The 18,539-nt window shown below is 45.4% G+C and overlaps 1 protein-coding gene across 2 annotated transcripts in view; it reads right to left on the reverse strand.

Annotated features, from left to right (window-relative positions):
* Lima1 (LIM domain and actin binding 1) overlaps nt 1–18,539 on the reverse strand; it is a 97,010-nt gene that overhangs the window by 58,181 nt on the left and 20,290 nt on the right. For both annotated transcript variants that reach the window (XR_001781560.2, NM_001113545.1), the window contains exon 2: nt 7,027–7,175. Coding sequence is in view for 1 of the 2 variants with exons in the window: in NM_001113545.1 (NP_001107017.1) it covers nt 7,027–7,145 (119 nt within the window). In the remaining variant the exon portion in view is untranslated. The remainder of the gene's footprint in view (nt 1–7,026; nt 7,176–18,539) is intronic.

An 18,539-nucleotide genomic window follows, 5' to 3' on the forward strand; every position in this document is an offset into this window, starting at 1 on the left:
GAAGGAGCCTGCTGTCCTCTGTGCTAGAGTCAGGGGTGTCTGTGTGTCACCTGATAGGCTGCTGTGAACCAAAGTCTGGTCTTATAAAAAGCAATCTGTACTCTCAGCCTCGGAGCTGCCTCTCCAGCCTGGCTGGCTGTCACATTTCCATGCCTTTATTTTCTGCTCCCCTGGAATGTCCCCACCATGTTCCTAATCCACAAACTAAATGTCATTTATCTCCCCAAACCAGTTCAACATGTTAAGATAACCGCCCCAGGGGGGATAAGACAAACCCAAATGTTAACTCCAGCAGGTTTTCTCAACTACAAATCAGAGATAAAGCCGCTCCCATGCAGGTTTTGTAAAGATCAGAAATACTGTATGCGAATTTCTAGAGTCCAGCGGCTGAGAACATTGCTCCGTGGAAGAGTGTGTGCTTAGCTCGTACCCGACATTAGGTTCGAACCCCAGAATCTCCTTACACACAATAGAAGCCTGGTAAGTCACTTGTGGCTAAACAGGCTTAGGGCTTCCACCTTTGTATCTGTGCAACCTGTCTTTATAACCTTTATATAGAGGAGCTAGTTAACTAGTCTATGGAGAAGGAGACCTCTAAGATCCTCTTAAGACCATCAATCCCGACAACGGCAGGGGTGGTATGTGCAGATGGATCTTTGTGAGCCTGGTCGAGCTCCAGGCCAGCTGGGGCTATGCAGAAAAACTGTCTCAAATAAAACAAAACAAAACAACCCCAAAACAGGCAGAAGCAGTTAAGAACTTTTTTTTGTTGTTTGTGCAGAGGACCCAAACTCCGTTTGTACCACTTAAACAGTATAGCTCCATAACTCCAACTCTAGGGGATCCAATATCTCCAAGGACACAGAATGTATGTGGTACATACATTCCAGCAATAAATGAATGAATGAATGAATGAATGAATGAATTAACAAATATGACCTCCCCCCGCCCCTCAACGTTCTAATGAGTTTCAAATCCTCATGAGAACTGGTTAGACCAGGCAGGGGTAAGGTGAGAGGTTACTGAACAGAGCAGAGAGCTTGGGCGAAATTCCCCAGCTAGAGAGAAGCTGAGCGCCAGCCAGGGACACAACACTGCCACCGTACAGAGGGAGCCATATGGAAGTCCCTGAGAACCGCCTGCAAGACACACCAGGGACAGAAGGACAGAGGGATTCAGTCTGAGATCACCTTTCCAAATTAGGTTGCTCCCTCAGTCAGGGCAAGCTCTGCGACCCTGTCACCCCAGGGGCACCAAGAATATCTTAACTTTAGGTTCTAGTGAACCTACTGTGTCAAACAGTTACACATTTTCTTTCTCCTTGCCACTAAAACCCAGATTTTGATCTTCTCAGCAGAATCAATAAAGCTTTTTAAAGTGCTCAAAAACAAACAGCAAAGAGGAGTGAGTGTCTGTCACAAAAATGACCATGTTGGGCAAGGGTGTCCTCGTGAGGTCCAAGTGTGAGGCCAGTGGGAATAGGAGACCACAAGAAGCAGCAGGAGAGGCTCTGACGAGGGGGCACGTTTCCCAGACATGTCCTTTCGGAGGAGGAAGATGGAGGCAGGGCACAGAGACCAGCTTGAGAAGAAGAGAAGATCAAGAAACTAGGAAGAAATTCTAAGTATAAGGTCAATGACTCATCGCTAGAGGAACCATTAGTACCTGTGGCAATTAGAAACATGGTGGATCTTACTGGAGTTCCCCCCCCCCCCCTTACCTTTGTTTGGTTGCCACAACTTCTGTATTTGGAGGAAGGAAAAATGATTAATATATTACGCAAGGAAAATATCCTTTACCTAAAGTGACCAACACACTCTCAATGGGAAACAGCAAAACAAAACTGAAGCTGGGGGCTGGAGAGATGGCTCAGGGGTTAAGAGCACTGGCTGCTCTTCCAAAGGTCCTGAGTTCAATTTCCAGCAACCACACGGTAGCTTACAACCATTAGTAATGGGATCTGATGCTCTCCTCTGGCATGCGTGTACATGATGATAGAGCACTCATATACATAAAAATTCATAGAATGTGGGGGCTGGAGAGATGGCTCAGTGGTTAAGGACACTGACTGCTCTTCCAGAGGTCCTGAGTTCAATTTCCAGCATCTACGTGGTGGCTCACAGCCATCCCTAATGGGGTCTGATGCCCTCTTCTGGTGTGTCTGAAGACAGCTACAGTGTACTCACATACATAAAATAAATAAATAAATAAATCTGAGAGAGAGAGAGAGAGAGAATGATGCTATGATCTCTGATGGGAGTCGATACTGGAGATGCAGCAGGGCTGCCACTGTGTCTCCTGGCCCTAGAGCATTTTAGGCACACGTGCAGAAAGAGCAGGCTTAGGCAGCCACTACACAGACACATGACTCAAGTCATGAGAAAGCCAAGCCTAGTAAACCGATCGCAGGTGGGGATGAGGAGGGTGAAAAGGTCGGGGGTGAGGCAGCTTCTCTACAGAACAGGGGATTCTCAGGCCCGTTAATCATATCCCCCCGACTGTCTCGTATTCCTTTGCTTTCTTCCAGGTCCTGGTAGCCCCTCCACGCCCACCCCACCAGCTTTCACTCAAAAGCCCCATTAATCGTCTCCATGCTACCAATCTCTCACTGTGCCAATAAAGCTTTCCTGCTGCTGCCAGAAGCATCTTAGGAAAGCACAGGTCTCATCTTGTCAGTCTCCCTGCAGGGAAACTTCCCACGGCATCTTGCTGTTAACCCAACTAAAACCCCAGCCAGCACAGTTGGAGCTGACCATCTGGCCTAACTGACCTGTGTGGGCCCTATCCCTCCATCACGCAGGGTCTCCATGCCTTTCCTTGTTCCCTTCGCTCTACGCTCAACTCTCATTTCACAAACCAACCTCCTCTATCGATCTCCCCGAGGATAAAAAAACAAAACACTTAGGTCAAGAGGTAGAGGCAGGAGTTCAAGGTTATCCTCAGTAAGTAGCAAGTTCAAGGCCAGTCTGAGCTGGAAGAGTTTGTTTAAACAAAACAAAAGAAAGACCCCTGAGACAGCTGGGTTCCACTGCAGACACACAAAAGAGGAGTCTTTAGGAAGGCCTGGGAAACCCACAGAAGATGGTTTAAAAACATGTGCAAGGGAACTGGGGGTTGTAGCTCAGTGGTCGGATGCTTGCCTGGAATACACGAGCTTCCGGGGCTCAACCCCGAGGACTTAAAGAAAACGGACAAGAGCCGGGCAGAGTGTAGTACCTTAGCTTCTGTTGAGCAGAGATGGGAAACTGGATATCTGGGTATTCAGTCTTGTTACATAATGAGGTCTAAGACCCTGTCTCCAAAAAAAAAAAAAAAAAAAAATTCAAAATATCTTTGACATTCCTCCCACCAGAAGGTGGAGCCAAATTCCACCCCCTTCTCCAGAATAGGAGCCAGCCTTCTGATTCACATCTGAGGATAAGGCCACTAAAAAGTGTATGGCTTCCAAGACCAAGGTCAGGAGCAAGCATAGAGCTTCTGGCTCCTCCCCTTTTGCACGCCCTCCTCTCCAGACTTTTGCCTTTGGAACCCAGCCACCAAGCCAAACAGTCACATGGACTGGCCATGTGGAGGTGCTCCAGCCCTGACTCCAGCCTGTGAGCCGCCCTGGCTGATGCTAACTTGAGAAGAGACAAGCCCAAATCAGTTACAAACCAAACACTGTCATTCACTGCGAGTCATAACTCTCAGTCTTAGAGATTTAGTGAGGCTGGGCATGATAGGCCAACCTGCACTGTTGAGGAAAGCCCTACCTAGAGGGATGAGGTACTGGCTGGTCTGGAATTCTTTTTATTTTTAAATTTATTTTATTTTATATGTATGGGTGTTTTTGTCTACATATGTCTGTGGATGATGTGTGTGCCTGGTGTTGGCAGAGGTCAATACAGACAATTGTGAACTGCCATGTGGGTGTTGGGATTTGAACTCACATCCTCTGGAAGAGCAGCTGGTGTTCTTAACAATTGAGGTGTCTCCCTAGCCCCTGTTCTGGAATTCTTCATGTAAACCAGACTGGCCTTGGCCTTGCAGTGATCCTCCTGTCCTAGCCTCCCAGGTGCTGGGATTGTAGGTGTGTACCATTATACTCTCTATAAGCTGTTCAGATTGGCCTTAAACACACTTTGTGCCTTGGCAGACCATGAAGTTGGAATTCTCCTGCCTCAGACTCCCAAATACTTGGAACTATACATCTCTGACACTAGGCCATGAATTTTGGGTTTTGTGATGGGTCTTGCTATATTGTAGCTGGTCTTTGCTACTTTGTGAGTTCTTCTTCTTCCAGCCCTTTATCCCCTACTCCTTATCACTAAATAGGAGAGAAAGGATAGAGGAGAAAGAGAGAGACAGAGAGAGAGAGAGAGAGAGAGAGAGAGAGAGAGAGAGATCCCTGAATCTATCTTTCTTTTTGTTTCTTCTTTGAGCAGGGCTACTAACAAACTGTAACAACCCCCCCTCCCCCCAACATACAACTCAGCCTGCCTTTCTTTTTTTCTTTCTTTCTTTTTTTCTTTCTTTCTTTCTTTCTTTCTTTCTTTCTTTCTTTCTTTCTTTTTTTGTTTTTTTTTTTTTGTTTTTTTTTGTTTTTCGAGACAGGGTTTCTCTGTGTAGCCCTGGCTGTCCTGGAACTCACTCTGTAAAACTCAGAAATCCGCCTGACTCTGCCTCCCGAGTGCTGGGATTAAAGACGTGCGCCACCAGGCCCAGCTTCGGCCTGCCTTTCTAGACCCTGACATTTATATACTCTCTGAATTCCAAATGTCACACAATCGCAGAAAGTATCATCTACAGCTGGTAAAACCACCACTCTGCTAGAGCATGAGGCAAATCACAGTCAGCTGCTCTAGGCAGTCCAAGCAGCCCTACATCCTCACACCTGGCATCAAAATGAAACATATTCTTACAATATCTTTGTGTTTTTTTAGAGAAACCAAAACTCCAGAATTGTCACTAAACTATATAGCTAACATTGGCCTGGACATAGTGATCCTTCTGCCTCAGCCTCCTGAGTGTGGGAGTGTAGGCACGTGCTACCATATATGTAAGACTTTAAAAAAAAAAAAAAAAAAAAACAGAACCGGGACACTATATCATTAATAACTACTCTAATGAGTCATTCTTTTTAAAAGTTTAAAATTATATTTCTTTAGTTTTGAGTGTGTGTGTCTGTGCGCGCACACACGTGTAGGTGATGACCTAAGAGTATTGGGAAGGGCACGCTAGCTGCGGTAGATTGGAGGTGCCCAGAAATTGAGCCAATAATTTTTCATCCACAGATCCAAAGGAACCTGGAAGCCCCTTCTCAGAGCTTAGAGAGGGGTAGGTAGCAAAAGCTACGCACAGTATCCACCTTTGCTGGCCTCTGCCCCACTGGCACATCTCTACTCCCTCTGGTGTGCTAAGCTCTAGGAACCATTCCTTTCGCCTGTGTGTGTTCCAGCCACTGTGCTTGTCACTAGACATACAGAGCAGCTCAAGGTGAAGGCCAGTGGAGGGGGTAGCATACACTTTTATTCTCAATCCCCTCCTTCCACATACAGGGTTTCTTAATGTAGCCCTGGCTATCTCAGAGCTCACTCTGGAGACCAGGCTAGCCTCAAACTCAAAGATCCATTTGCCATTGCCTCCCCAGTGCTGGCTGTCACACTTGGCCAGCAAATGTTTTCTCATTTCTTTTTTTTAAAGATTTATTTACTTTTTATATGTAAGTACACTGTAGCTTTCTTCAGACACATCAGAAGAGAGCATCAGATCTCATTGCAGATGGTTGTGAGCCAGCATGTGGTTTTGGGATTTGAACTCAGGTCCTCTCGAAGAGCAGTCAGTGCTCTTAACCACTGAGCCATCTCCCCAGCCCGTTTTCTCATTTTCTTAAAGGGCCAGATGGGAAATATTTTAATCCAGTGTCTCTGCTGTCTTAGTGTGAAAGCAAAAGCAACCTACAAATGGATGCCTGCGTTTCACTAAACCCTTATTTGCTAAACTCTACTATCAGACACTTGAAATGCTACAAGTATAACGGATACCCTGAATTTTAAATGTTATTTTGGCTCTTATAGGTGGGGACTAGCTCAGGGATGGAGCACACACGTAGCATGTAAAGGCTCTGGGCATGACCTTTAGCACTGAAAAATCAAAGTTATACTATTTTTTCCCCACAGGGAATGGTGGTTTACACCTAGAAATGTAGCATTCAGAAGGCGGAGTCAAGAGTTCTGCTCATGTGTTCAAACCCAGTCTGGGACACATAGTGAGTTTCGGACCATCAACCTGGGCTACAGAGTGGGGAGGGAAAAATAATCCTATAACAAACAAAAAAATGGGCTTGGTGGCTCGTACCTATGATCCCAGGATGTTGGAGGCAGAGGTTAGAGGTTTCAGAGTTCAAAGTTATTCTCAGCCCAGTGGGTACAAGGCCAGCCTGGGCTACAGGAGACCCCATCTCAATATAAACAAGCAAACCAAGGAATGAACAAAGCAAAACAGAGCAAGCGCACTGCTCAGTGGCTCCTGCCCATGACGGACTCACTCCATTCCTTTGAATTTGGTAACATTTTACTTTACAAGTATCTTTTTTCTTTTCTTTTCTTTTTCTTTTCTTTTTTTTTTTTGCTCCTTCCTTCCTTCCTTCCTTCCTTCCTTTTCTTTCTTTTTGCTTTTCTAGACAGGGCTTCTCTGTGTAACAGTCCTCCTGGTTGTCCTAGACTCATTCTGTAGAACAGGCTGGCCTGGAACTCATGGCGATCCCCCTGCCTCTGCCTCCTGAGTGCTAGGTGTGCTCCACCATGCCCGGCTCTTACAAGTATCTTTTTTTGTGTTTATAACTTTTTTTTCCCTCAGTTAAATAAAAATTCAAAGATGGGGGAGGTGCCTTCTGACTGGTACCATTGTTTCCTCTCCAGTGACCTGTAGGGTGCATAAAGCCCGGGGGTGCTCAGTCCGGCCAGTTGACATCACTTCACCAATTTTCCTGACAGGTGGTAAATCTGCTCAAGGCAGACGGTCCTTTTGGACCGAGATAGCACTTACTTGGAGAATATTTCCACAATTGCGGATGACTTGTTCTTGTTGACAAGAGAAAGCTCTTTGGCTGTTACTCTCAATGACAGGGAAGTCCACTGGCGTCTATTAAATGGAGTCGATTCCATCTTGTCTACAGACTCTGAGACACCTGTGGGCTAGAGAAAGGGAGAGAATATTTAGGACAGGACCCCCAGCACTCAGGGATGGGCAGCTGGGTGAGCAAAGCAAGAGCGCAGATCAGCAGATCACACTCCTGGGCTGCTTTCCCCAAGTCCGTGTGACCTCTGTCAGAGGAGTCAGGATCCTTGGGGTAAGGTTTCCTGTAAAAGGAGGTCAGAACAGATGATCTCTGAGGTCCCAGTCCAATTCCATCGTTGTATCACTGACCCTACTGTGCAAACATTAGTTGGCCTTTTTCTGAACTTAAGTTGGTTCCAAAGTCACATTTGGAGTGAAATCATCCCCTCTTTGGAATAACATCCTGGGAGAGATTGAATCAAAATCTCAGAGTGAAGCCCAAGCTAGGCTCTGCCAGGTCCACAGGGTTTCTGTCTCTGTCTCTTCTTCTTTGTTAGTTCCTTCCTTCTTTCCTTTCCCCCCTACTGTCTCTCCCTACACGCAGGAACACTGACCACTGTTATTCAGGAGAGAGCTGGGGAGGTTGTAGGGCTTAAGAGAAAGAGCTAGCTTTGGAGGTATTGCAAGTTTGTTACTTTGAACTGGTTACACTTGGGTTTGGGGTACTGCTCAGCGTGAGCTTGCCAAGCACCTGTAAAGCCCTGAGCCCCAGCGCTGCGAAGTAGACAAATACAAAATACTTTAAATTGGTAGAGTCTTAAGTACAAAACCATCCAGACTGAGAGTGGTAACCCAGACCCTAAAGAAGAAACTCTGGCCGGGCCGTGGTGGCTATACGCCTTTAATTCCAGCACTTGGGAGGCAGAGGTAGATTTCTGAGTTTGAGGTCAGCCTGGAGTAGAGTGAGTTCCAGGACAGCCAGGGCTACACAGAAAAACCCTGTCTTGACCACACACCCCTCCCAAAAGAAAAGAATTAGAAACCCTGTTTCCTCTCATAGATAGACTGTAGATCGACATGTTTAGATTTCTGTGTTTAAGGTGGAGTGAGTGTCCACGGAAGCCAGGAGACAAGAAGGGGCCATGAGAGTTCCGTGAGAGGATGGGGTGGGGGAAGTCTTTGGTGGGTGGATAGTAAAACACATGGAACACGGAAGTAATGTGGAGGAATACCACAGGTAGAAAGGTTTAAATGGTAATGGGTTTTGGGGAGAGAGGAGATGTGGGGGTGAGGAGCCTACTACTTCAGAAACTAAGCAATACGATGATAACAGTTTAAGTGGAGGTGCCCTGCATGGGTGGGCAATGCTGATCCTAGAAGACACAGGGTTTTGTTTGGCTTTGCTTTCCATTTTTATTTGATGTGCATGAGTGGTTATTACGCCTACATGTATGTGAGTGCACCAGGTATATACCTGGTGCCTGTGGGGGCCAGAAGAAGGCATCAGAGCCCCTGGAACTGGAGTTCCAGACAGATGTGCGCTGCCATATAGGTGATGGGAATCACTGGGTCCTCTGCAAGAGCAGCTAGTGCTCTTAACCTCTGAGCCATCTTTCCAGCCCCGGGAAACCACAGGTTTTAAATGAAAATCCCAGTGCAGGTATAGGACACATCCCTAGAAGTCATGGTTAAGGAGTCCCCAGAAACACCCAAAACAGCAGAGGTTATTACTGCTGCTCTTGGTTCCCACTTGGACTAACTAGATGGCAAGACCCTGTTGTTGAAGATGTCGTACACTTTGGATGCAGGGCACAAAAATCAAGGTTGACTGAGCTGAAAGCTGTCTTCTGCTGGCTGGTATTTCATAATTCTAGAAGGGGCTTTGCAGGCCACTGGGGGAGAAATGTCATCAACTGTCTTACCAGGCTATGGAGCCTGTGAGCTACAATACCAACCTGCTAGGCTGGACATGTCCACCCTTGCTACAGGGCAAGACTGTTTGGTGGGGATGGGGGTGGGTTAACCAATCACTTCCCCATTGGATCTGAGGCCTGCTTCACAGGAAGGAACTCAGGTCTGGTATAAACTTGGCCAAAAGCCTATGGCTGGGCCCTAGAGGGAATGCTTCACTGCTATGTTGCTAACTGGACAGGTTGACAAACTGCCACAGAACAGTGCTGGGGTTGGTTTTGGTCAGAGCATCTTCTATGTACAATGGTTAAAGTAGAGACTTGTCAGTATTGAGGATAAGCGAGTTCAGAGTGCAATCCTCAGCCCTAGACAGGGCGCTGCAAGAGGAGGGGGAAGAATGTTAGAGCCATAGGACAGACAGCGGTACCACGAAATGTAGTCTTCTGGATGTGACCACTCTCACAATCACAAGCACACAGAAGCTATGGTCACCCGAACAAGACCTACACACCAAAAGAAAGGACATGGAGGCGGGGAGATGATTAAGTGGGTAAAGACATTTGCCACCAAGCCTGACCACTGAAATGCTATCCCTGGGACACACATGGTGACAACCTCCTGACATTGTCCTGGATGTACATGCCTTGTCCCCAAACAACCAATCAAAAGCTGATTGATGGATTGATCAATAAGATACAAAGCAGGAGAGGAACTGATGGGGAAGCAGCAGAGGCCCAGTAGGAGTTGGGATGAGGAAGGGTGACTGGGTAAGTATGATCACGATACATTGTATCCAGGCCATGCAACTGTGAAAATGTTCCAACTTACATAATCTTTAGTTTTAATATCTTCAAATGAAAAAAACAAAGACAGCATTTGTCTTTCTAGGATTTTACTGTAGATTTAAGGAGAGAATATATTTTAAATATTAGACATACTTTAGTATTGTGAATATTTAGAATATTTTAAGTGTAATGTTTTACCACTGGCTCTTATCAAGCTTTTTAAATGTCTGGGTAAAGTACATATTTAAATTAAGAGGGTAAATCCTCTACACCTAACATTCCTTTCTGGAATCTCTCCAAGCTGTAGAACACACACGAAGTGCACCCCTCACACCACTCGGTTCCCACCTGCTAACCTGGAGGTGGGGTTTTCTTGTCTTAGTAATTACCAAAGGAGTTCCAACCTTTGTCCAGAAGAGGTGAGATCAGAAACAAGTCAATACTTCCTTATTTGAGTAGGGGAAAAAAAAATACAGATGAAACAGCTGTTCTCTTGGCAACCACAGAGCAGGACTGATCTGTAGAATGGATTCGTTAGAACTGCTCTCTCTCTCATCAGCCCTGACAACAGCACAATACAGTGTGCCGGGCCAAGCCCTCCAGATCGCCTTCTGAGACCACCCTCCATACCCGCAGGCAGTGTGCTGTCCTTCTAATCAAAGCCTTCTCTGAAAATAACACGGATTAGTTTTTGATGACTTAACGTTCGTGTATTCAAGTACAGTTGCTCTCACCACTTAAAGCTTGTGGTTTTTTTCTCAGACTTATTTAAAAATTTAAAAATTCAGGACAATAGGATGAATAAGATGAAGAGGAAATGACACTCCTACAGACTAAGTCAACACAGTAAGTGTGGAAGCTTTGAACACGTATGTATGTCCCTCATTCATGTGAGCTCAACATGAGTGTGCCGTACCTTCGCTGACAGACTCACCAAGCACCGTCAGCATTTTCTCTGAAGAGAAAAAGGCAAGGGGGTGGGGGCGACGTGTAATTCAGCTAAGTGTCAGGACCGGAAACCACAGCAGTCGCCTTTCAAGCCAAATTTAGGAAACGTTGACCAACACTTTAGGACAACATTTGGAAGATTTATGCTTCCATGTGGGTGTGACTATAAATGTTGTCAGATCTTTCACAGTGAACCATTATGGATAAAGGAAGAAAAAAAATAAACAAAGTATGTTCTGAAAGCTGTTCATGAAAAAGGAAATGCAGAGCCAGATGCGGCACTCTAAGTTCACAGTCCCGGCTGTCTTCAAGGCTGAGGCAGGAATGCTTGAGACTCGCCTGGGCAGCAAGTATGCACAGTACTCACACCAGCAGCAGCACCCTAGGTACGCCTGTATCAGGGTTTTACTAGTTAGGTCTTTCTGGCTGGCCTCAAACTCACAATCCTCCTGCTTCAGCTTCCCAAGTGCTGAGATTACAAGCATCTGCCACCATGCCTGGTTATATTATTTGGAGGGGTAGAGATGATAAGGTTTAAAAAAGAAGAAAAAAAAAAAGCAACTCCTAAGTTCATGGTTTTGATTACTTTTGACCAAAATGCCCGGGAAATCTTAGTCAAAGGTTAGGAGAAGCACCCCTCATATTCAAGCAGTGAATAGAGGGTACCCTCAAAGCTGAACAGAAAGCTCCTCTCCAAAGAGTGCTCGTGATTTATTGACTCTGCAGCCATCTACACAATTACAGCACAAGGCAACGATGTGGTTAGAGGCGATGCATACCTCTGGCTCGATGCATACCTCTGGCTCGGTGAGAGGAAAAGACATTAGCTTGACTTGGGATTTGCAGAATGGAAAGAATGTGAAAGTGAGGGCAGGGTGGGAGAGGGGAGTGAATGGGGGGGGGGGGGAAGCACAGCACTAGTGTCTGAGGAAGAGTTAGATTCCAGGCAGAAACAGACGGAAGGAAGCCAGGCGGGGAAGAGGAATTTGGGCCATATTTCAACGGTGGAGAGAAGTAGCCTGTGAGCGAACAGATATAGAGTCTAATCCTTCTATGTATGACCTTTAAGGCAAATAAAAATTTCTCTCCGCTTTAACATTCACATCTGCAGGACAAGAGATCTATCATGCACCGCAGTCTGCGGTGGAGCACGAAAAGTTTCTGGAAAGATGAGACATATGTGAACATCATGTTCTATGAGCGCTTATTTTAGCTGGCTGTGGTGATACATGCCTATGGTGGTGCTGATGGCAGTGCCCCTTGCTATCCACCCCAATGTGCTGGGTTGGGTTCAATAGTAGACTACATACTGATAGCTAGGAAGGGAGATGTTCACTCCTGGGCCACCTGGCTGCTGCAAACCTACACCAGTTGGTTTTCAGTGAGGGAACAATGGGCCATCACGGTAGCTCAGTGAGGAAAGGCGCTTTCTCCAAGCTTGATAACCTGAGTTTAAGCCCCACGATCTGCGTGTTAGAAGTCGAGAACTGGGGGCTGGTGAGATGGCTCAGTGGGTAAGAGTACTCGACTGCTCTTCCGAAGGTCCGAAGTTCAAATCCCAGCAACCACATGGTGGCTCACAACCACCTGTAATGATAATGAGATCTGATGCCCTCTTCTGGTGCGTCTGAAGACAGCTACAGTGCACTTACATATAAATAAATAAACAAACAAATAAATAAATAAATAAATAAATAAATAAATAGAAGTCGAGAACTGATAAATAAATAAATAAATAAATAAAAGTCGAGAACTGATCCCTGCAAGCTGACCTCTGACTTCCACACCTGTGCCACGGTGCACATAAATGTGATTAGAATTTACCAAAAACCACCGAGACGGCTATAGATTGCCCCCTACACACCTGGATTCTGCATTAGCGGAATAAAACCAACTGAGAACCAAAAAATATTTTCAAAAATTTGCATATACAGGGTATGTTAGTGCATGCCTGTATTCTCAGTACTCAGGAGGCTGAGGCTGGGGGATAGTCATGAATTTAAGGCCACTCAGACCTGTCTCAAGGATCAAATAAAACAAGAAACCATGGAAGAAACCAAGAAACCAAGAAACAGTGTTGTACCCACACTGAATGCACAGATTCGGGTCGTTGTTCCATGATCAATATACACAACTATTAGAGCAGCACGCATCATGCTAGGCATCATATGTAGTCTAATGATGGTGTGAACTGCATATAAGTTCTATGTAAACATGACACTATTTATATAAAGGGATTTGAGCATCCACAGCCCCAAAGTCTTCAAGGGACTGCAGTTTGTTATCAGAATAGTAAGCATCAGAGGTAATCATCCCTACTTCTGAGAGAAACAGTTACTTCTGGTCACTATACACACTCCACTGTAAACAGGGATCCAGCTATTATGTACTTAAAGGTATAGTATTGCTCTTCAGCATCCAGTCTTTCTAGATGAGGCTCTTTTTCAGACTCCCAAAACCATCCTCTTAGGTCAGATTTTATGATATAAACATAATACAATATATAATAAATAAATAATAAATATATAAAATGTACACATAATAAAATATATGTATATGTATGTACATATAATAAAAATATTTGTTCGAGGCCAGCCTGGTCTACAAAGTGAATTCCAGGACAGCTAGTACTATACAGAGAAACTCTGTCTAGAAAAGCCAAAAAAAAAAAATTTTTTTTTTTACATAAAAAACATATATCACTGAGCTATCTCTCCAGCCCTTATTCAAACTTTTGACATAAATGCAAATCATATGAAAAAAATGAAGCCTTAATAACTTGAAGGCAGGTATGGTATTACAAGCAAGCCTCTGTAATACCAGTACAGAGGGTAGAGACAGGAGGATCCTGAATTTGAGGACGGCCTAGTCTGAGTAGTGAGAGACTGTCCTTGTCACCCAAATCCTATAAACAAGAAGCTTCATCTATCATACATACAAAGCTCACTGTTTTACTGCAGAGACATAACAGACAAGTCTATAGGCGTGTGGGCTAGTCACTGCCACTGTTGCTGGAGAACTTCAGCCAGCTGCCTGTAGAGATATGTATCTAGACAATAGGATAATTGTAACGCCAACCAAATTCCCAGAGTCAACAAGGACGTAGATGCTTGTATCAGGACAGAGTCACTTCAGGAGCATGTGATCCCTCTTTTATCTCCTTTTATGGATATTTTGTATAGAAAAGTGGTTGTGTAACTGAGAAGCAAATTCATGGGTGGAAGGATGGGGAGTAAGGTTACACTTGCTGAGCAGTTTGCCCTAAGTGTTTATATTTATTTACTGAGTCACACATTACCAGGCCAGGGATAAAATATGGAGGCAGACAAGCTCTCTCAGACACAATCTTTTCCCCTTCTTGCCTAGGGTCTGGGAAAGTAACTGTTGCAATCTTCCACCTGGCCTTTTCTCCACCCTTCACCCTTGAACTAGAGATTGAGCCCAGGGCCTTGACCTTGCAAGACAAAGGCTCCACCACTAAGTCCAAGCATCCAGGCCCCTGACGATTCCTCCTCCTCCTCCTCCTCCTCCTCCTCCCCCTCCCCCTCCTCCTCCTCCTCTTCCTCCTCCTCCTCTTCCTCCTCCTCCTCCTCCTCCTCCTCCTCCTCAGCTTATCTCTATCCCAGATTTTGCCCTTCTACCCAAGATGTGAGCTATTTTTGATGACTATGTTTCTATATCTATAATACATATCTGAACTCACACATAGCTTTTTAAAAAAAATTATTTTATTGTTATTATATCTAAGTACACTGTAGCTGTCTTCAGACACCCCAGAAAGGGGCATCAGATCTCATTATGGATGGTTGTGAGCCACCATGTGGTTGCTGGGAATTGAACTCAGGACCTTCAGAAGAGCAGTCAGTGCTCTTAAACGCTGAGCCATCTCTCCAGCCCCACATATAGCTTTTTAAAATTACTTTTTTAAAAAAGATTTATTTATTATTTATTATATGTAAGTACACTGTAGCTGTCTTCAGACACTCCAGAAGAGGGAGTCAGATCTCGTTACAGATGGTTGTGAGCCACCATGTGGTTGCTGGGACTTGAACTCCGGACCTTCGGAAGAGCAGTCGGGTGCTCTTACCTGCTGAGCCATCTCACCAGCCCTAAAATTACTTTTTACCTTAAGCTTTTTCCTCTCACACGCACTTTGCTGGTACAGCGCAGTCAGACTGCAGTCCTCACATGCTCCACTTCATCATCCATCTATTGCTCTGGCCTGGCTCTATCCCCAGACATTTCCTACAGACCACTGAACCACCAACACAAGGACCACAGACCCCGTCCTTGTCTTTAACCCCCAGCACTCAGGAGGCAGAAACTGGTGGATCTCTGTAAGTATGAGGCCAGCCTGGTCTACAGAGTGAGTTCCGGGACAGCCAGGGATACACAGAGAAACCCTGTCTCCAAAAACCAAACTAAAACAAAACAAAATTCCCCAAACCAAAAGGCAAGAGCCACGTTTTAGCTGCTCTTGCCTCTGCTTCCTGGGGGCTAGGATTAAAGCCACACTTTAGATCTTACTATCTTCTTGTCATCTCCAGAACTAATTAGTCCCTCAATTTTGAAATTATCTTTTTAATGGCGCTCTCCTGACGCAAATCATTCTCATTATCTTGCAGAAGCCTCCCTGCCTCCACTCAGCCCCACTCCCAGAATCACTCAAGGCTCAGTTTCTCTTCTCCTTAAACTCTCACCTCGGCCATCGAGACAGTTCAGTGGGTGAAGGTGGTGGGCCTGATGACCTGAGTGGAATCCCTTGTAACCACATGGTGAAAAGAGACAGTGGAGTCCAATAAGTTGTCTTCTCATCTCCAAACACACATGGTACATACACACAAACACAAAATACTAAAAAAATAACATTGATCACATCATACAGTCTGTTGCTGTTTTGTTTGGGTTAAAATTTTTTAAGGATTTATCTATCTATCTATATATCTATCTATCTATCTCTGTGTGTGTGTGTATTTTGTCTGCATCTATGTATGTGCACCATGTGTGTGCAATGCCTGAGGAGGCCAGAAGAGGACATCTGATCCCCTAGAACAGGAGTTTCCGAGAGTTGTAAGCTGCTGTGCAGGTGTAGGGAAACCCAGGTCCTCTGGAACAGCGGCCGGTGCCATTAACCATTGAGCCATCTCTCCAGCCTCTGGTTTGGTTTCTTTTAGAGTCGCATGCAGTTTAGGCTGGCAATGAGCTTGCTATGTAGCTGAGGCTAACTGAATCTTCCAAGTGCTTGAATTACAGGCCCTAGCTAATGACCATAACCAACAGGTATCTGTCAATGAAGGAAATGGCCTCAGGCTCTGAAGTCACCAGTTGGAGTCAGCTATTTGCATAGACTAGAGCTTTCAGGGAAAGGAGACTGAAACACACAGCTTGCTCACTAAACAATTCATTGCAAACTATGAGAAACCACTGAATGCAGCAGCAAAGTCCTTAGTGCTGAACTCAGAGCAGCTTGTCCCAGTCAGGGCTGTTGACATAACTCAGGTGTTCCCTCATACATGCTAATGAATAACTATGTCAGACAACAAAGCCAGAGTGGAAACAGAGAAACCAAAAGGAGTTAAGATGAGAAATGAGAAATGAAAGAGAAAAGAAATTTTAATTCAGTAGGTCATAAACTTAAGTACACACAAGAATCACCTAGGAAACTTGTTTCAAATACTGACTTTTTGGGTTCTTTCCCATGACTCATCAAGCTGGAGAAGAGCCCGGGATAGACCACGTTTTAACCAGAACCTTGCAATGGTTCTAGTAGCCAAGGTTCCCCTACCCCTCATTAAAGGCTGGAAAACACAGAATTAAAGGGCTGGAGAGAGAGGGATGTGTATACCAGAAAAGTAGGAAAGGGACCACATACAACACTCCCAGCATCCAGAATTCATCCTTTAAAAATAACCCAACCGGCCGGTGGTGGCGCACGCCTTTAATCCCAGCACTTGGGAGGCAGAGACCAGCGAAATTCTGACAGGGTTTCTCTGTATAGTCCTGGAACTTACTTTGTAGACCAGGTTGGCCTCAAACTCAGAAATCCGCCTGCCTCTGTGTGTGCTGACACACATCTGTAACTCCTCATTCTGGACTTGGAGGCAGGAGGATTAGGAGTTCGAGGCTGACCTGGGCTACTTGAGAGCCTGTCCTAAAGGAAACCAAAGGGGCTGGGGGGATTGCTCAGTGTTAGGGGATGCATGATCTTGCAGAGAACCGGGTTCTGCTACCAGCACCCACCCTACCCTCACTTCGCCCCCCACTGGCAGGCAGCTCACAGACCACCAGCAACTCCAAATCCAGGGACCTGAAGCCTCTGCCCAGCACACAGAACTCCCACGCAAACACCCAAGCTCATACATTAAAAAAAAAAAAAAAAAAAAAAAAAAAAAAAAAAGGACAGGGCTAGAGTGGTGGCTCAGCGGTTAAAGCTGATTTTCCAGATGACCCCAGCACCTACACAGTGACTCACAACCTCCTGTAACTCCAGCCCACACAAACAAGTAATAAAATAAAAGTTCAACATTTTCTTCTGTTTCTTTAAACAGGCATGGCAGTGCCTGTTTTATTCTCTGAACTTAGGAGGCAGAGGCAGGCAGATCTCTGAATTTGAGGCTGGCCTGGACTACAGAGCTAGTTGCAGGTCAACCACAGCAAAGTAAGATACCATTCTCAAACAAACAAACAAACAAACAAAAGTGTTTTAAAGGTGAATGGTTCAGCAGCAGGGCACTTGTCAAGCCTTAGGCCAATCCGAAGTACTAGGGGCAGGGAGGGAAGGGAAGGGAAAGAAAAATAACACAAAAGTAAAAGTGAAGCCGAGCATGGTGGCGCACGCCTTTAATCCCAGCACTCGGGAGGCAGAGGCAGGTGGATTTCTGAGTTCGAGGCCAGCCTGGTCTACAGAGTGAGTTCCAGGACAGGCAGGGCTACACAGAGAAACCCTGTCTCAAAAAACCAAAAAGTAAAAGTAAAAGTGAGAGAAAGAGGCAACTCTCCTCACCCCCTGAGAGTTGAGAGTTACAGCCAGCTTGTGCAGAGTCTGGGACAGTGAGGAGCCAGGCAGACAGCAGTCTACCGTAGGAAAGGGGCTTAATAGAAAACAAAGCCAAGGTGCTGGAGCGATGGCTCAGCGGTTAGGAGCACTGACTGCTCTTCCAGAGGTCCTGAGTTCAATTCCCAGCAACCACATGGTGGCTCACAACCATCTGCAAGGGGGTCTGATGCCATCTTAGGTGTGTCTGAAGAGAGCAGTGGTGTACTCACATACATAAAATAAATAAATGATTCTTTAAAACCAAACCAAACAAAAGGTAGAGGTAGTGCTCACTTAGCATGCACAAGGCCCTATGCTCAACTCCCAGCACTGAAAAACAAAGCAAAATATTAAATTAAAAAGCAACTTAGTGATTTGGCCTGTGACCTCTGGTACTCGGTCAGGTCCATGTTTTTCATTGGCCACAATCACAGGGTCTAAAGAGAGCTTGCAGCAAACACTAAGTTCCTTTTGGCTTCTCCCATTTTCCTACTTACAGCAACTGATCATCAAACACCAATGTTAGGAGATTTAATTCTAACATCAGTGTTCTCCTGGCCTGTTTCTCAAGCTCTCTCGTGCACTTACTATTCCATGCTATGCGAGCCAAATCCATGTGACCCTGTGGTGCCAGAGATTTCGAAGATTTACAAAACGGAGAAATACAAGCCACTCTCTTAGAACGGGACTCAGTTGCATGTCCTGTGATGGGTCCCAGAAATCAGAGTAAGCTGCACTGCAGCTGCAAGAGACTTTAAATTACAATTGAAAAATATCAAACCTGGAAGATAACAGGCTTGGGCTCTAATCTTGCCTCTGCC

The sequence above is a fragment of the Mus musculus genome, chromosome 15, assembly GCF_000001635.26.
Source record: "Mus musculus strain C57BL/6J chromosome 15, GRCm38.p6 C57BL/6J".
In the NCBI taxonomy this organism is placed as follows: Eukaryota; Metazoa; Chordata; class Mammalia; order Rodentia; family Muridae; genus Mus; species Mus musculus.